This window comes from Cyprinus carpio, chromosome A9 (assembly GCF_018340385.1).
Source record: "Cyprinus carpio isolate SPL01 chromosome A9, ASM1834038v1, whole genome shotgun sequence".
In the NCBI taxonomy this organism is placed as follows: domain Eukaryota; kingdom Metazoa; phylum Chordata; class Actinopteri; order Cypriniformes; family Cyprinidae; genus Cyprinus; species Cyprinus carpio.
Window position 1 is genome coordinate 19,745,731 of NC_056580.1, and position 19,917 is coordinate 19,765,647.

General features: G+C 36.1%; 1 protein-coding gene across 5 annotated transcripts in view; it reads right to left on the bottom strand.

The window, feature by feature from the left end:
- Window positions 1–13,846, bottom strand: part of LOC109096369 (serine/threonine-protein phosphatase 2A regulatory subunit B'' subunit beta-like) — a 26,540-nt gene extending 12,694 nt beyond the window's left edge. For 2 of the 5 annotated variants that reach the window (XM_042764027.1, XM_042764030.1), the window contains exons 1-3: window positions 13,701–13,846; window positions 12,383–12,787; window positions 1–130 (exon numbers count right to left, since the gene is read on the bottom strand). The exon at window positions 1–130 is cut by the window's left edge and continues 59 nt beyond it. In XM_042764027.1, coding sequence (XP_042619961.1) covers window positions 1–130; window positions 12,383–12,736 — 484 coding nt within the window. In that variant the 5' untranslated portion in view covers window positions 12,737–12,787; window positions 13,701–13,846. Of the gene's footprint in view, window positions 131–4,548; window positions 5,160–12,382; window positions 12,788–13,450; window positions 13,657–13,700 lie in introns of those variants that run through there. The other 3 variants (XM_042764029.1, XM_042764028.1, XM_042764031.1) reach the window with 3 other exon arrangements.
- Window positions 13,847–19,917: the final 6,071 nt, after the last annotated feature.

The following is a 19,917-nucleotide window of genomic DNA, read 5'->3' on the forward strand; positions in this document are numbered from 1 at the left end:
TTTTTTCTATCTTGGAAATAAGATTGTCTATGTTGATGTTGGCCTGGGGCTGTCCTTGAGGGAAGTAGAACTTTGGAATGCTTTCACTTAAAGCTGGAGTAACTGGCTCCTCTTTCTTAGCCTGTGCCTGCTGAAAAAGACAGAAATAACAACCATTAGCCACAAGACTCATCGTGGGAGAGATGTATAGTTGCTCAGAAAATTGCCCCTCAATCAGCATTTCACACTAATGGATTAATTAAGTCACATCAGAGTGCGTAAAACACACAATTTAAAACAATTCTGACACTCACACCCTCGTGGATGACTTTAAAGAGAAGGTTTGAAATATTTTTGGGGGGATTTTTGTTCCATGTGATGCTGTATCCATGACATGAAGGATAAGAAATGTTAACGTGGATAATGGTTTGAAACATGAGAAGTCACTCATTTATGACATCAAATGAACAAAATTTAAAATACAAAATGAGGGTTAGCCCTTTTTGTTTAGTATTTTAAAGTTGTTCAGTTTTCTTTAGGGTTTGTTACATCTCCTTTCCTTAAAACAAACAAAAACAACAACAACAAAAAACCTTCCACCTGTTCGAAGAAAAAAAAAGGCTTAGTACATAATGTACATAAATAACTAACTTTTGGCTGGGTCCAGACGAAGAAGAAAAAACAGAAATCTCTCTACAGTGTGATAACCAGTGCTAACCTGTTGTCATTATGTCAAATCTATTTGCTATCATGGTCTGCAAAAAAAAAAAAAAAAAAAAAAAAAAAATGTAAACAGTTACACAGCTGATAACTAGAGATGAACTGCAGGTTCAGACTTAACTGCTGGAAACAGATTATCTTGGTATGTTGAACAACATCAGAAATAAACTATTAGACTGGTTATTTATTTTACAATCAAGTATTTAATTACACTGACTAAAAAAATAATCAATCAATCGAAAGCACAGAATTTATAAAGAGAAGAGGTACAATTAGAGGCAAGTGTTTATGTTGGCTTGACAAAGTCTTGCCTGAAATGTTTAAGTTTAAAAAGCTTTGAAATTTGTAGAACAGGCTTTATGACCCAGAGTTGGGTGGGTGAAGATCTATGAAGAGTTACATTTAAAAAAAAAAAAAAAAAAAAAAAACTGTGGGGGACTTTAAGCAAACTTTACCTAAATGTGCACAACAACTGTATGATGGCTTTATCAAATGACAAAACGTCCTTCATGCCCAATGTTTTGTGAACACTTGTGGTTAAATTCCTCTTATTAGTGATTTTCCAAAGGCTCAGCTTCCCACAGTAACTTAAAACCTTAACTATTTGAGTGTCAGGCTGCAGCTGTGAAGATCTTGACCCCCCTACAACTTCCACAAAGGGAAAAAAAACTTCATCAAAGCCCACTCTCTAGTATAAGCTACATTACACTGAACAAGACCCATTTGGGTTTTCTATATATGACAAACACATGGACATGTAGGCTTCAACCAACATGACCTTCTGTGCTGTTGTTTTATCCTGAGAGATGTAAATATTTTTTACAGCAAGGCAATATTTGGTTATTGTGGTATGGAAGCAGACAGGGGTGTGCGATGCCACAATTTTTGATTGTGGACCATTAAAATGTTTCCATGATGTGCCTTTTAAGAAATATTGCAGTTTCATGCTGCATTGCACATTCTATCAAGTTACAGTTCTGGCACCTCTGTGTCAATATACTTTCCAACTCGACATACATTCACATCAAATGTATTAGCATGTGCTTTAAAGTTTTGTCGGTTGAACATTTAATTCACTTGTTGTTCTGATGTGCGCTTTTTCTGAGCGTGTACACCTCAGGCACGTGCAAACTATATAGGCCCTCTCCCATATAGCACACTACATGTGCACTTGCGCTCTTACGGACTTACAATGGCAGCCACGTGAGCATTTCTGTCCACGAGACCGTAAGGTGTCCCATTTGTCATTTTAGCTTTCAGAAGGGTGCTCGCATTACATCACAAAAGTGTGGACTTAGAGGAAGACTGCAAGGGTTTAGAATGCATACACAGAAACATTCCATACTATAGAGTAGGGTTTTGAATATGAGTTGGATGTTAAGTTTTTTTGCAGTTTTTTCGGAATATATATGTTAACGATATTCTGGCACCAAGTATCAATATTTTTTTTAAACATACATAAGATCTAAATTCATACCTAAACTGTGGCTGTTTACCACTTTGGCTTACCGGAGCGGCAGTATCTCCAGACTTCTTGTGGTGCCACTTCCCAGATTGTGTATGGTTTGACGAACGGAAATTGTAATTCACAGCGAAGAAGAAATACGAGCATAATGGTAGACCAACAACAAATCAGAGATGCACCGGCGTCTTATGTTTATGGAGATGAGAACTAAAAAACTGCCTCGAACAGATATCAGCGTTGAATTTAGGCATCGATCCAGTTATCATTGCAGAGCACATATTGAGTCTGTGAGTAGCCTAACCACTCCATTCGGATCACAGGTGGATTTCCCTCACTATATGAGTGAGAGAGAGTGGCGCCAGCGTGTCTAGTTTTGTCAACAAAACTGGATGCTTAACCTTTTCACAGGCATTTTGTTTTCATAGTAGGGATGTAACGATTCACTCAACCCACGATTTTGATTTCACAATTCAATTCGATTCACGTTTTTTTGTTTTTTAAACAAAATTATATTTAAGACAAATTATGAATTAAATGTGTCATTTTATTATTGCTTGGACAAAATGCTGTACATTTCTTTGTGAAATTGAAATAGAAATATAATAATATACTATAGCACTTGCATATTATTTCTCTTTTGTTGGTTTTGATTGCTTCTATTGTCCTCTTTGGATAAAAGCGTCTGCTAAATGACAAAATTTAAATAGTATGTAAATGTAAATAACAAAACTAAATTTAATTTTTAAAACAAGCTTCAAATCAAATAAATAACACAAATAAAATAAATCTCTTCATATAAACAAAATAAGGCTTTGTCTGTGCTCTTTCCGTTTAAAATTAGAGGCAACCACTGCATTTTAATCATGATCCAAACAAAGATAATGCATTCATGCAACATGAGCAGGTTTTAATTTAAATTAAATTGTATAATTTTAGAAATTTTGAAGCAAAACCAGAATGGTTTGACTTCAGTTTTGTGAAACTAATCATAAAAATATCTGCATGAAACTTGGACGAGCTGAATGAGACACAGATTCACTCTCTACCAGCAGGCGGCATTTAAAGCATTTCCTTGGTTTCTGCTGTAAACGAAGCAGCACTGCACTTATGAACTTTACTATGCATTATACAGAGGCAAGATGAAAAGAAAAAATACCATCTAAACTTTTCTAAAGACAGTAAGTTCCCCTCAGACATGCATTCATATAAACTCTAAATGAATTGCGATTTGTTTGGCATGTCAAACGATTTGAATAATCACATATTTGAATCGATTTTCAACTGGCTCGCGGTTAATCGTTACATCCCTATTTGATAGTTAGACAGATATCATGATGTATCGTTATAGGATTGTCTAGCAATATATCGATTATCGCAGAATCGCTGTATTCGTGATATTATCGTATCGTGATTCATATCGTATCGTGAGGTACCCTGCGATTCCCATCCCCACTATAGAAAACAACAATAAACACCTACTTGTTCCCACATATTTTACCCAATTATTTTCTACAACTGTGATTTAAAAAAACTACTTCAGTAAATATTTCTAAGCCACGAATAAAACCTCCTCCATAACATTTCATAACATTTTAAATGAAGCAAAAAAAGTATTTGCAAACCGGAAAATTACTGGAAATTCAATTGTCATTAACTGTGCAGCCCTATTTTATGCAGCATTAACAACATCACATGGACAGCTGTATCCCTTCTCAGTAAACAACACCTTCAGGCACTGTTTACATTTCTAAAAAAAATCTGATGACTTTATAAGCTTGGGTGTCATAGTTATTTTGACAATTTACTTATTGCTTCAGTCTCTTGTGATACATTAGCTATTACACTACCTTATCTCATTCTAGAGACATACATAACATATGTCCAGCAGTAGTCCACTACTATTCATCAGTAATGGCACAAAAAGCAGCTAAACTTTTGCTTTCAAATACACTCGTAGGACCCTGTATGGAAGTTTGGAATCTTAACGCATTTGGAAAGTCTTTCTCTGACGTGGTATGCAGGGGATTCTGCTCAGTCTAAACCACTGTAAGAGATGAATGCATTTAATCTTGCCTTCCCCAGTCAGAGTCAGCCATATCTATAAAAGGAAATGACCATCAACAACTCCACCACAGGGCAGACAGAGCCTCCTGCTCAATCCTAAACATTTGGATTCTCTTAAAACTGCTTATAATCCTCTAGCCTCTCAGTTATTCAAAAAATAACAAATAAAAAAGCATTTTGCTCAATGCCACGGCTATAATCCTTCTTTTAACTTCCTCTAATGGACACTAACATCACATCCCCAATGAGACTGACAGCAAAAGCATTAAGCAAACTAGAACAGTCTGATGGCTTCACACGAAATATATAAGACAACCTGCCTGTCCTTGCTGGAAGGCTTTGAGCCTCTTCTTAAAGCGAGAGGGTAACACAAAGTCGCAGCCGCGTGCCAGCAGTGCCAGCTCCTTCCTCAGGTCAGGGTCCTGCCGTAAAGAGATCTCCTTCATTCTCATGCTGTTGTCGGCTAATGGAGCCAGTGTGGCAGACAGTATAAACTCTGGAGTCAGAATACTCTTGCTCAGTGACTGTCCCGCTACAGGACACTCCTCTGCCTGTCTTTATCAGAGCACCAGCTCTCTTAATGGTGAACAGCCGCTGCTTCCCTCAGCCATGCAGTAGCCTAAATCACAGCCCTGCCTATTGCTCCATACATCCAATAGTGTCTTGCAGAGGTCATACAGTCATGTCCTGAAATGTCACTGGGGAGATAGGACAAGGGTGTTTGTGTGAGAGCGGCAGAGTTGGAGGGGGTGTGGATCTGCCCTTTTCATTGTGCATTCCACTGCTCTAATAGAGGTTATGTAAAGACACAAACCTGCTCACTTGGAACTCTGTGATTCTGTATCCAGGATACAAGCAGCTTCTAAGATTACAACATAACACAACAGCTAGCTACAACACAGATTAACTGCAAAAGGATGCAACATTCTGACAGATTAGCATATTTCAAATCTACAAAAGCAAGATCAATCAGCTATTAAAAAAAAAAAAAAAAAAAAAAAAAAAAGAGTTCCCCCCCCAAAATTTTTATTCAGTCATCATTTACTTACCCTCAAGTTGTTTCAAAGTTGTGTGACATTCTATTTTGTGTGGAATATAAAAGATCATATTTTGAAAATTTTAGAACTAGACATTTCTTTTTTCCATTCAATAGAAGCCAATGGGTACCAATATTGTTTGGTTCCCAGTGTTTTTCAAAACATCTTTTGTGTCCTGCAGAAGAAAGTCAGACAGGTTTGGAATGACATGAGAGTGATTAAATAATGGTGGTTTTCACTTTTGGGTGAACCATTTCTTTAACTGTCAAGCCTTAAATCAAACACATGATCCAAAAGACATGAACAACAGTCAACATATTAGGGTAACATGTCACATATATATATATATATATATAAAATTTCTGATATGATTAGAGCTGAGACATGTAATGTCAACTAATCAGAGAAATTAAAGAAATAGTGCATAGCTCACAGCTCAGACCACTAAACACAAATCTGTTCTGAATCTCTATATAGAGGAATTAAAACATCTCAAAATATGCACTGTATAACATGTATAATGCAGTATCTACCTATTGTGCCAAATTCAAAAAACACCACGTTTAGATAATTAATAATTTAAGCAATTCTAGAATTAGCCTATTAATAAACTGCAATGGCAGAATTAACCAACATCAGGCTTATATTCTACCGACATAGTTGTTTCTGATCAGGAATAACACTATTACTGAACTTTAATGTAGTTTAATATCTATTATGAAATTTGCACCAGACCATCTAGTCTCCATCTCACAAAGCACCCAGTAAACACACTAAGGGAAAGACATGTTATAGCACCCTCATATGTAAATATGTAACGTGTTGTACATAAGCTCTAAATTGCTGTTTACTGCAAAATAATAATAATAATAAAAAAAATGGTTGAATAAATTAATGTTAACCATCTACATGCCCACGGTCAGATTAAATTCTGTACAGCAAAACACAAAGCCTGAATTGGGCATTATTGAAAGGTGAAAAAGAAAGGAAAAAAAAAAAAAAAACCTACACAAGAATTACTGCTTATGTTTTGTTTATTTTGCTTTCCAAGGCTACAGCTTCCAGCCATTCCATGGCTTATTATAGATGACAAGTCTTAGTTAGTAGCACAGCGTATAAGTATTGAATTCAAAGAATGATGGCTGAAGCTGTTGAGGACTATTAAAAGACCCAACATGCTCTGTTTGGTAGGGCTGCATGATAAATCGCATGCGAATGCCATGTGCATTTCGTTAGTAAAGCTAGTTCTGTGATTAGTAGTAAATCTCCATCACATGCTTTTAGATGGAGCAGCATTAAATACACAGAGCCGTAGATCACTGACAAGCTACACAATATCGTGTTCTTAATCACAGATGAATCGCCTTCGATTATGAATGTGATATTTCGTAGCTTGTCAGTGAAATACGGCTCTGTGTATTAAATGCCGCTCCATCTGTAAGCATGTGATGGAGATTTACTACTAATCACAGAACCAGCTTCACTGAAGAGATGCGCATAACAATCACATGTGATTTATCGTGCAGACCTACTGTTTGGGCAATCCCAAGAAACAAATGTAATCTTCAGTCCTTTAACAAACATCCATTCCCAGACTGAATGCAATTACATCAATTCTCTCCAACTGTGTTGATCCAAAGAAACTTAACCTCTGAGGCAGGGCGTTGTGCATCTGAAAATCTCTTTTTATGCCCATTATTGTTTTTAAAATGAATTGGATTAATAAAAGCAGACTTTAGTGACAACTGATCTGCCATAATTGTGAGCGAATATGCACCAAAGGCTTGGAGCCAGAGCATCAAACAAAGTGGTGCAAAAATAAGCCCTGCCTGGTTTAAATAAGTATTTTTAGATGTCAGGTCATTGAATCCACATTCTTCCACTCATTCCAGTAGAAAGAGTTCCTGTTGTCATCCAATGACAGGATACTGCACACATTTGATAAGCCCAATTTTCTCACTAACTGCTTTTGAAGTCCTTGCACATCAGTCCATTAAAAAAATACAACAAAAGGTCCAAAGTAAACTTGCTGGTGAACATGTCAATATTTTTGTTTGTCATTTGGGTCTATTGGAAAGTTTTCTCCTAACAGCACTTTCCCCTCCATTTGGCTCAGTGTTTGTGCTATACGTAAAACAACTCTCCACTGTCAGAGTAAGCTGGTACTAACAGAACGAAAAAAAGATCTGTCTGGACAAGAGATGGCAGCTGTCTGTGCAGACAGTGCCAATTTCCAAACAAAGCTCTGTGTCCAGTCAGTAAAGCCAAGTGGTTGAAGAGAGGATGACCAGCAAGGCAAAAGTGAGGAGCACTAACAAACATGCTACAATTCAAGCGCTGGAGGGAAGAAAAATCTAAACACTGTGTTAACTGTTCTGATAGGAGACTGTAAGAGTTATAAACTGCAATCAAAAGTCAAACCAAACTTCCAAATAAAAGCTACAATCAAAAAATTCCTTTGTAGCTGCATACCATCTAAACATAAAGACAGGAAGAAGAACCATAACAAGATTATATCAAGGCAGAAATGTGTATCAAAAAACACAAAATGCTCTTGATTCCTAATATACAACTTGATTAGAAGAACCAACACTTCTGATAAAATGGATCCTTTTAATTACCAAAAATTTAAAGGGGACCTATTATGCAAAATTCACCTTTGAATGATGTTTGGACATAAATGTGTGTTAGCAGTGTGTGTACATAACCAACCTATAATGATAAAGTCCACCCACTCCTTTTTAAAAAAAAAAAAAAAATCCCCATAAGTAATAAACAGTGTCTCCCAACTACTGGTTTTCAATATTTGTGCTAATATGATGTCACATTAGCCAAAGGCCCCGCCCACAAAAGTTGACAGACACTGCCGTTATAACTTAGAACTGCCCTGAGCAACTTCACAGCACATTGTACATAGTCTGCCATTGCTGCACTAACGAGAATGTCTCCCAAGCGTTTTAGGTGTTCTGTAGCTGGATATATAAATCCACATAGCTCTCTCAATTTGTTTTCGAAGAAAATGCTCCCTCAACTCCACCGAAATTCATTTATGTCTGCGCAAATCATTTAACACCGGACTGCCTTGTGAATGAGGGTCAGTATAAAGCAGGTTTTGCACAAAAGTTGCTCCTGGAGAATGGAGTAGTACCAACTGTTCATGATCCAGCTACATCTCCAGAAGAAGTAAGTATCACGCATTTGTTTTCCAAATTGCCTTTCTGAAAGAGCTTCTTGGCACTCTGTAAGGCTAATGTTGCTAAAGCTACCATTGTCTGTCTGTTTTCACTGATGCTGCCTTCACGTGCTACCAGAATGATGGTATAGGAATGTGGGATAAAATAGCATATGAACGCAATATGAAGTCGACCACTGGAATTAGTTGAGCTCAATCACAAGTGGGGCTTATAAAGTGTGTATGGCACCATGAGTTATTTTTATTGTGCTATGCTCCCGTCTGTGTAATTCATAAAGTGCATTTTGTATGCACAGTACAAACAGATGACTGACTTTTAAACAGAGTGCATTTCCTGTAAAGACAACAGGCTTGTATTAATAGTGGAGTGTTTATTTGCAAAGGCTAGTGGCATTGCTTGAGCTCTTGAAGCTCCGCCCTCTTCTTCACGAACACCAGCTAATTTGCATTTAAAGGGAAAGACGAAAACAGCACATTTTGGCTCATACCCTAAAAATGCCAATTTTAACAAGCTATCCACCTTTTTCTTGTCGTAAAAATGGGCTCAGTCATTTGTAAATTTTATGGGTCTGGCTTCCAGTCTCATCTGTGTCCACTCCATCCAGCGATTAATAGCTGAACAAAACAGCTCGTTTTGCTGCTTGATATTGAAAGTTGGTGTGTCTTATATTATTTTAATGTATTATCTTAATTATGAGCACACTGGTTTTTAGTGCAAACAGTTTTACTGTTTACTGCACGTTGTTATTCTCCTCATTATTTACCTATAACGGCTAATGAACCGGAAGTCTCACCCATAGGCTTACTTCCGCGTTGAAGAAAAAGGTGGATAAAAATGATCTATAAGGTATTTTGAACTAAAACTTCACACACAAACTCTAGGGACATCAGACATCTTGTAAAAAGGGGCATAATAGGTCACTTTTAAAAGGGAAGACGCTAAACAGTAGGGATAGTACATGCAGAAAACATTTTGTGCTCAAAAAAAAAAGAAAAAAGAAAAAAAGACAGACAGACAGAGCACAACTGAACAAAACTGTAACCACTATGCTATAACTAACCACTGTTACTAAACTGCCTCTTTAGTATAAATATTTTTTGTATATTCATTTTAGAATATTAAAATATAGAAATAGAAGAGAGGTAAAATTAAATTCACAAAGAAATGTCACACCAAGCAGACAAGTTCTCCACCTCAGACATTAATGTAAATAAAATACACAGATCCGTTATTTCTTCGATTAGCTTATATTTTTCCAGGCAACATCTCTTAATCACCTCTTACCTTGCAACTCGGAGTCAGGTATGACGGTCACCCAATTATTCTGATCATTAACAGCATCTGACCGAGTTTACGCATACTGTATTACACCATGGACAACTATGTAAACTGCCTACGAAGTGTAAGCCACATTCCCAGTAGTTAATTCCTGCACAGTGGAACCAAGTCTATCTTTACCGGTGTCCTGTGTCAAAGTTGGAACAGTTGTTCCGATGAGCATCAGCATGACGTTAATTGAATTTTTTACTAATACTTTGGAGAACGTATTTGAATTCTGGAATTCCTTTAACCTCTTAAAATAGAACATTTGGGATCAAAATCTCTATAATACATTGTGACAGGTTGTGGGCACATGCTGACTGTATCATGGCAAAAACATAAAATACCCAACAGTTGTTCCATCAGCACATCATCAAAGCATGTGGACATAGAAATCAAAGCCAGCCAAGAAACATCTGCTTAGCATTTCACAATGAAGAATCACACCTGTCAGATAATGTCCCTACTCATGATTTACAATCACTACAAACATATTTCTTTCCTCAAAATGCAACTTTATTTGTCATCCTTAAGGAAATCTTTCCTCAAGGTTTGCACAAATTTGGCATGTGACTGACTTGAAACTTTTCAAAGATACAAATTGGACAAAATGTCGAAGAAAATGAACTCTGTTGTGCTGTGTCCATATTACAGAGACTTATTTATTTATTTGTTATTTATTTTTACATTTAGCAGACGCTTTTATCCAAAGCGACTTACAGTGCATTCAGGCTAACATTTTCTATCCAAAATGTGTTCCCTGGGAATTGAACCCACAACCTTTTGCACTGCTAATGCAATGCTCTACCATTGAGCCACAGGAACACTATATATGTGGGACTTCTAGAGTTTCACATCAGAAGCTAATTTTATCTCATAATCTTTTTAATTTCCACAGGTGTATTGATATCAGCTTCCTCTTTCTTATTGGGCCAATAAGATATGTGTGAATTTAATTACACTGCGAAATCCAATATATGGGCTCTGAAACCTCAGCAGAAAAGCCCACCAGCATCGCTGCACAGCGCATAATGACAGAGTCATAATTCCAGGGATTGACAGCATAGAGATTCACCCACCTCTGGCCACACATGAACAGGATTTCTTTACATAAAAGACATGCAGGGTTCACAGAGCTCATCTGACCAGAGCAGGAGCCCTACATCCACTGACCAGAAGCTGCAAAAGCCATTCAGCATCCTCTTGTGGCTAAACTGAGAAAAAGTAGTTTAACCCTCTCTCAGTGGTAAACTGTCTGTTAATAAAATGTAAAGGATCATCATATATGAAATTTTCTACAAAACTGTGCCAGAAAATCACTTTCAAATCAGTGGTTTCTATAATAATAATAATAATAATAATAATAATATGTAGAAATGCATTTGGCAAATGCTTTTAAGCACATGAAATACTAGTGGAAAAATAAATTAAATCTGGTTATGTTTGTATGTGTGATATGAGGGCTTGATGGAATTGAGATTGTCTAATATGAAAGTTAAAATAAAACATTTCTTTAGACTAATCAGGGCTCAACAGCGTAAACTTAATACGTGCATTTGTAACTAAAAATAGATGTGTGCAAAATGTATTTAGAAATGTATGAATAGAAAAAAATATTTAAAAAATGTAGGCCAAGAAATAATTACATATTTATTAAATACAGTTTGAGGCACAAGTATTTTAAAATTGTATTTAAATTTGTATTTAAATAATAAATTTTGCTTGTAAATGTCATCCCAATGAAAATTTTGTCATTAATCACTTACCCCCATGTCGTTCCAAACCCGTAAAAGCTTCTTTTGTCTTCGGAACACAATTTAAGATATTTTGGATGAAAACCGGTAGGCTTGAGACTGTCCCATAGACTGCCAAGTAAATAACAGTGTCAAGGTCCAGGAAAGTATGAAAAGCATCATCAGAATATTCCATCTGCCATCAGTGATTCAACCGTAATGTTATGAAGCAACTAGAATACTTTTTGTACATGAAGAAAACAAAAATAACGACTTTAACAATTCCTCTCCTCTGTGTCTCTCCAAATCAGCGTAGTGCCATTTTGGCAATTCTGAGCAGTACGCAGATGGCGTACGCTCTTCTGTGTCAGCCGCGCTGCATCGATGCACTGTTTGCTTTCAAATCAAAGTGTAAATACACGTAAAAAACATCCTTGTGGTGCGGCTGACATAGAAGAGCATAAGCCGCTTGTGAACTAGTCAGAATTGTCAAAATGGCGCTACGCTGATTCGGAGAGACACAGCGGAGAGGAATTGTTGAATAAAGTCGTAGTAAAGTTGAAGTATTTTTATTTTCTTCGTGTACAAAAAGCATTCTTGTTGCTTCATAACGTTACGGTTGAATCACTGATGGCAGATGGACAGTCTCAGGCCTCCCTGTTTTCATCCAAAATATCTTAAATTGTGTTCCGAAGACGAAAGAAGCTTTTACCGGTTTGGAACAACATGGGGGTAAGTGATTAAAGACAACATTTTCTTTTTGGAATGGAGTATCCCTTTAAGGAAAAAATAAATTATTTGATCAATTTTAATTTCTCTTCCACATTTTTTTTTTTAAATCAGGTCTCTGTGAAAGTACAGATGCTTTACCTTCTTAGTGCTGACAGAGCGTCGCAAGGCCCTCGCATTCACTCCCGCTCTGTTATTGCTGCCACTCGCAGATGGCAGGGTTGCTGAAGGAGGGCTACACGGAGCACCAAGGCCTGCAGTCGTCCTCTCTGTCGCATTAATCTTCGAGGCAATGTTGTTGTTGTTGTTTTCTATTAATACCAATGTGCTTGTACCCTTGAAATCAGCGTGGCTTAGATCTATTTCTTCCCCGTTCTTGATTTTGTTGAGGTAGTCTTTTAGCATCGCCTGAGTACTTGGCTCACTCAACCAAAAGAGGAAGAGCTCGTCGACCTTCATCTTCAGGACAGGCTGAAGTGTTAGTGGTGATGCCATTTCTGGTTTGCTTCATGCAGCCAAGATCCTCCCAAAAAAGATAAAAATAACCTAAAGAATAAAGCAGAAAGGACAGTCAAAACACACACTAAGCAATTCACAAATTACTGCTCATTATTTAAATTTATATACATGCATCTTTATGTCTTGTAAATATCTCTTTGTAATGTACTAAACAACTGCTGTATGCCATTGTGTCAAGAAATTGTTTATTAATTCATATGAAAATATAAAATACATAAATTATGTTAATGAAATATATATTTCTATATGGAAATATTTGGAATTTGAAACATTTTACAATGGCTAAAGTTTTAGCAGATATATTTTTCATGCATACACACCAGCCAAAAAGAACATAAACAGCAAAAACAGCTGCTGCTGCTACTTCTTCTCTCACAACTAAGCTCCTTGCATTAGTTTATTCTTTACAAAAATTACCATAGTAATTCAGGTTCTACCAAAACATCACTTTTCACTTTCAGTGTTAGTACTGAAAAAATGCTAACTTGGTGTTCGCGTCTTCTGTAATAAATAACAGAAATTGAACTCGATGGCAGTAAGGTTTTACGGATTTCGCATTTTACTCTTAAATTAACGTTACTATGCTTTTACAGTATTAATTACTATAGTATTGCGACGTATACTGGATTCTAAACATCCCACCAGGGAGGACGAAACTGGAGAACACACTGAACATAACTGTTAACTTACCTTCTTATTTAAATTCACCCTATTTTTCTCACAATTCCGCACATAAACCTAAAGAAAGTGTTTAGACACAACCATAGCTAACTACGATGGAAATACGCCGGTTTGTTGCTGTTGCTAGCTGACCTCGCGTAGCGGACAACGGGTAAATAATTACATAAACATCGCCAGTATTCCGTAACATAGATAAAGAAACAGATTTTTAATCGGTAAACTCCACAGAATTAAAGGTAACTGATTTGCATTACTCTACCTGCAGTTTTAAGGATGAGCTTTGGCTGTTATCGTTCATTCAGAGACTGGGATACACTTTGAATCAAACTCTCGTTTCCTCAGGTAACCGGGAAAAGTTTATATCGCGAGAGCAGCGTCCACGCGCTTACGACTCGTTCGTTTGAAGTGGCTCTTTTAAAGGAATCAATCGAGCCGATTCGCAAGAAGAACGCGTTCGAACTGTTTGAGTTACCGTTTGAATGGATCAGAGAGTTGAATAATGCGAGTCATTAGATGAAGCTAACGTTTTCTGATCTTGCTCGACTCCAAATGAATCACTGTTTAAAAGGAAAGATTTCTGTCTTAAGGTGAAAAAGTTGCGGGAGGAATATTACTCACAAGTAAGATTTTGCTCACAAAATAACCACATGAAGAAAATGAGTGTTATTCATCTGATGTGCTACCCCAGCAGTATTTTTATTATTTAGCAAACTAAGTTTCTATTTGAATACTTTTATGTACTTTACTTTAAAATATAGACATATTCTGTTTAAGAGTGGAATATTATTTAAATATGACACTGAACAAAAAGGTCTTGTAGTGCAATGAAAACTGTATTAGTGTCATATAGAGGTGTCCTGTAAAATTAATTCTAATGACCATAATACTGATGAAAATAGTAATATGGAGTACAGTGATACCACTTTAGGCATTGTACTTAACATAAAGAAACTTTTTGTTCATGATTTCCCTACAAACATCACTGTATAAATTGTTTAAACTAGACCACTACTGTAATAACATAATGATTAAGGACACACACACACACACACACACACACACACACACACAAAACATATCTACAGCATATCTACAGTCTAAAATCCTTTAATAGTTATTCCACCCTGTACCTCATGATTTTTAATAAAAGCACAAAAGCATGCCCTCTTTATTCAAAAAACATTTAGATTTGTAATTCACATAATAAATCAATGCTTGGTGGGAAGAATGGATTTCACAAGACACTTCAATTGCTCTCAGATGTTTGGGTTCTTTATTTGAGATCACAATGGGAAATGGGAACGATGCTTATGCCTTTGAAAATCCATGGAGATTTTCTCATGCTATATTGATGTTAACAGTACAGTATGGAGGGAACTTGCATTGCTCAATATAATTACAAAAAGAAAATGTTTTTGATAGTAGACAAGCACCATCATTTAGTTTTGTTTTAATGTCTTTTTATTTTTACTTTTCAGAAAATACATGTGTCTGTTTCAACATATAAATATAGGTAATTAGTACACTGAAAAAAAATTAGCATCACTGAATCAACCAAAATATTAATTTATACCAGCAAAACAAGGTAAAAATGGCTTCAACGTTTTACAGTTTTATGACCTGCAGAGATCGTACTCTTTCTCCCTCTCTCTCTCACACACACACACACACACACACACACACACACACACACAGAGAGAGAGAGAGACAGTATGTTCATTATGTCAACATTTAAAGTAGAATTATATATTAGTTAGTACATTAATGGCTAAAACAAATTATATATATATATATATATATATATCAGATGGCTGGACAGAAATCTGAAACACATCTTTCTATGGCTACAGTCACCAGGCAGGACTTGCTTTTAACTTTGGCAAACCTTTCAGGTCTTGTACTTAAGTGCTGGTTATGATGATTTACAAGCATGTTGCACGAGAACTGCACTAAAAATACATTTCCATTTTGAGTTCACAGAGAAGTTTTATATTTGTTTTACAGCAAGGTACTGAACTAAAAACATAATTATGCGCATATTCCTTTTATTGTTTTATTTAATCACACTCAAGTACCAAGGTCAAGTAGCATGTCATCAATATTAATCGACGAACATCACAGTATTTAAAGCTATTTGTTTGTTGATGTGCTATTAACTTTATTTAAAGGAAGGTAAGCCAGTTTCTTTTCAAGATAAAAAGGAATGAACATTACATCATGGTGTGAATTATTTAATGCATTAACTAAATTGCCCTCTAAATGCTTCCTACAAAAATGAGTAACCTATTTTAGAAAAATGTGTTTCATCTAATAATTGACTTGAGATTTCAATCTAGGTTTTTTCCTCAAATATGAGAAGAAAAGTAATGCGATTCCCCCATAATTCTGGACAAAGAGCCATTTCTTTCCCTGACATGCCCGCATGCCACGTGAATGTGGAAATAGGTTTAGGTTAATTTTGCCAAAGAGGGTGCAGCATATTCATCCCTGGTTAAAAGCAGTAAAAGAGGTTGGTTGAGCCCCCCAGGAGCCTGGGGACCTGGGCCCCACCTCTGAACACACATCACATCATTCTTTCATTTCAGCTCCCAGAATTTCATCATTCATTTAACATTATCTGAAGCTCTCTCATAGGGAGCTTTGCTTGCTGTCGAGATGCCTCTGTTGCTTCAAGATCTCTTTGAATAATTCAGAAAAAGCATGCAGAAGATTAGAAGGCATTGAATTTGACTGCGTGAAGAATCAGTCCAACAACTCCCATCATAGTTGTCAGTGTATCCGTGCTCAGGCAGGTTTTGGAAGTTGTGGTTCACATGTATTTACTGTAGAGTAATATTTCAGTGACACAGTGTAGATTGAGAATTTAACTCACCTCTGCATCATGAAAATCAATGGAAGTATAAATACAGTAAATGTCATAAACGTTGTCATTCAGGGCTACAGCCTGAGCTCAGCACAGCTCACATTCAGAATTTTAGAATATGAATGATCTGAAGAATTTGAGCAAAATCAGAGCTTGAATTGAACATGAGACAAATTGTCATCAGTAATACCACATTAAATTACTTTTTATGCCTAAGTATTAATAATAACCATTTAATTTGAGAGATTATGTTATTATTATTTTAAAAGGGCCATAATTTGTCATCCAATTAATCACACATTGAAACGTAATTTTTTTTAATGAGCATGAAAATTCAGTGATGTCTTATCAAAGGCAGCAAACTGTGATCTTTCAATAGAGGCAATATTCTCTTTATCTCTGCCAAAGAATGTCTCCTTTGACCACAGCAGGATCTAATTTATGAGCATCTTCACTATATGTGCTAAAAATTCCACAAGTTCTCAAAAATTCACCCTGACAAGTGTTTCCATCTGGTTCATGCCCAGATATACAGTGTGTGTGTGTGTGTGTGTGTGTGTGTGTGTGTGTGTGTGTATATATATATATATACACACACACACACACACACACACACACACACACACACACACACACGCATATGTGAACATTACATTACATTACATATTATATTACATATTATTATTATTATTACATTATACAGTATGTGTAGTATTAGGGATGTGCGATAATGACAAAAATGTCTACCTCAATATTTTCTGGAATTTTATACAGATAACGATTTTATATTAGATAATGATAATTAGATAATATTTTGCTGAGTGTGTTATTGTGCTGGTACTTTGGCAGGTTTAGGACTGCCGTGGACAGCTGACTCCCAGAGCTTTTGATATATTCTGTGCTGTGATTAGTTAGCAGGAGTAACAGCAATTAACTTTTCCAATATGTTTTAATTGATTTTTACCTTTTATGGGCATACTGTTGTGTGCTGCTCAGAGATGCAAAACAGTTATGCTGTGGCTATGTAAGAAACTATTTTCATTGATGAAATAGAGCAAAAACAGGAGCTTGTGTCTAAAATGTAAGTCAACAAATATTAACTTCTTGTTTATTGGACTGTTTTGTAAGATCAATATCAAATTTGAAATTGTACAGATATTTGGAGAAAAAAAAAACTACTCTTTGTGTGATATTAACTTTATCAGTTTATATAAATATATAAAAGTCATACAGGGGCATATTTCTAAATTCTAAATGTATTCTAATAGACTAAATCACACAGTGAAAGCGTGAACTGTAAATATGCACGCGCAGAAGTCTAACCTACATCTCAGTGCACTCTCTGGGTGTGTTTTTGTTTGGTTTTTGCAATATACTCGATCATTTAAATAAAAATTACGATATTATCATAGAGGATATCGCACACCCCTAGTGTGTATATAATGTGTGTATGTACTGTATGTAGGCTATGTATGTATGTATGTACATACACTTGTTAGGCTATTTGTTTTTGTTTGTATATCTTTTTTTAAGTTTGGGTAATGTGTGTGTGTGTGTGTATATAGATATATATATAAAAAAATGAGCCGAAAATAATGCACGTCACACCTCTGTTTATCAATTTGCACTAGCTATCAATAGCTGCTCGCATAAAATTCAAGCCATTGATGTTTGTCTACAAAACCACCACTGGCTCTGCACCCCTTTACCTAAATTCATTACTTCAGACTTATGTGCCCTCTAGAAGCTTGCGTTCTGCGAGTTAACATTGCCTGATTGTGCCATCCCAAAGAAGCACAAAGTCACTTTTACGGACTTTTAAATTAAATGTTCCCTCCTGGTGGAATGACCTGCCCAACTCAATACCAGTAGCTGAGTCCTTAGCCATCTTCAAGAATCGGCTTAAAACACATCTCTTCCATCTTTATTTGACCCTCTAACTTTAGCACTCACTATTCTAATTCTATTCTTAAAAAAACTCTAACACTAGCTTGCTCTATTCTTTTTATATTCTATCTGTTTTCTTTTTATTTATTATATTATTTTAAAGCCCTTGCTATGTGTACTGTGTTAAGCTAACTGAGACTTGTTAAAGCACTTATATATCATTGCTCTTTTGTTGATTTTGATTGCTTCCATTGTCCTCATTTGTAAGTCGCTTTGGATAAAATATATATATATATATATATATATATATATATATATATATATATATATATATATATATATATATATATTCAGAAATTTATTAGCATTTTTTTCTTTCAAAATTTCAACCCTTTATGGAAATATATGTATATATATCTGCAGCTCAGGGGCCTCGTGTCTGTCAGATCACATGATCTCATGGAAACCTGTTCAGTCTTATTCCTAAAACATTATTCCACCTCACCCTCTCTGAGACGTTTGTCATGATGTCTAGGATGTAAAGATCTGGTTCGTATAATTAGGCCGTGAGTCAATCCACTCAAAGTGCTTCAGTTACAAATGTAAGGTACCATGGAAACAGATATGGCTGATTATATGGTAAAATGAGACATTAAAAAAAATCTTTTCGAGGACAGTATACCCTTCTAAGCCATCGTATCATGTGAGGAAGAATCTGTGCTGAAAAGGACACACACTTTTCTCATCACAGGAGGCTAAAGCCTTGGCACTGCTCTCTGAAAAAGGATACAAGCCGTCTAGTTGGACAGAATCAATGTAAAGCAATTACATTAGCAACCCTAGGCAGCATGTGTACCTGTCCAGCATGTAGACAGTGGGGACTGCAGTGATGGCCTGCTTTGCTCTTCTAAAGCATCTGCGGAAATCTGTATCTGCAGGAGCCTTTGCAAGGAGGCTGTAGGCATGTGAAATCATTCAGATCTGAAATATCACATATATGTCTTTAACTGTCTGTACCTGTGAATGGGAGACAAAGACAACAGGAATGTGTGTGTGCATGCTTATTCAAGGTCTGATATTGCACGTGTGCCCTCCTACAGGAAATTACATCCACTGTCTGTGTTATTGCTAATCACTGACAGAGCATGTTGTTCACAGCAGGGAAAAAGAGGGCCATCCAGAACAAGCCTGACTGATTCCCACTGTGCTAGTGTGCGCAGGATATGCGAATAAATCCTCTTGTTTTGCTCATTTTCGCTGTTCTTTGTTCTTGTTTACTCAAATCACGAGACAATTAAAGGATACACGTTGATACAGATCAACATTGGCTTTCTTAAAATTGTTTTCAGCCACAGTACCATTACAGATAATTTGATTACACAAGTGCCAGAGATATTTGCCAACTTTTCACAGGCAAAGCCTGTTTGTTTACTAATTGAATATTATAGCAAAAAATGTGTGTATTGTCACTGGAACAGCTAGTCAGAAGTCTCTAAAGTTCAATTGAAAAACGCTGTTGCATAATTACTCCACTAGATGGCAGTACACTCTATTTATATCTTCAAACAGACAACAGAGAAAAGATTTTTACTTATAATACTTAGAGACACCGAGGTTAGGAAAACAAACCAACAAAGAAATCACACCTGCCAAAATATTTTGATATTTGAATTGGCCTTCTATCTTATAAAAAAATGTTTAAACATTAAATTAAAATGGCAATTGT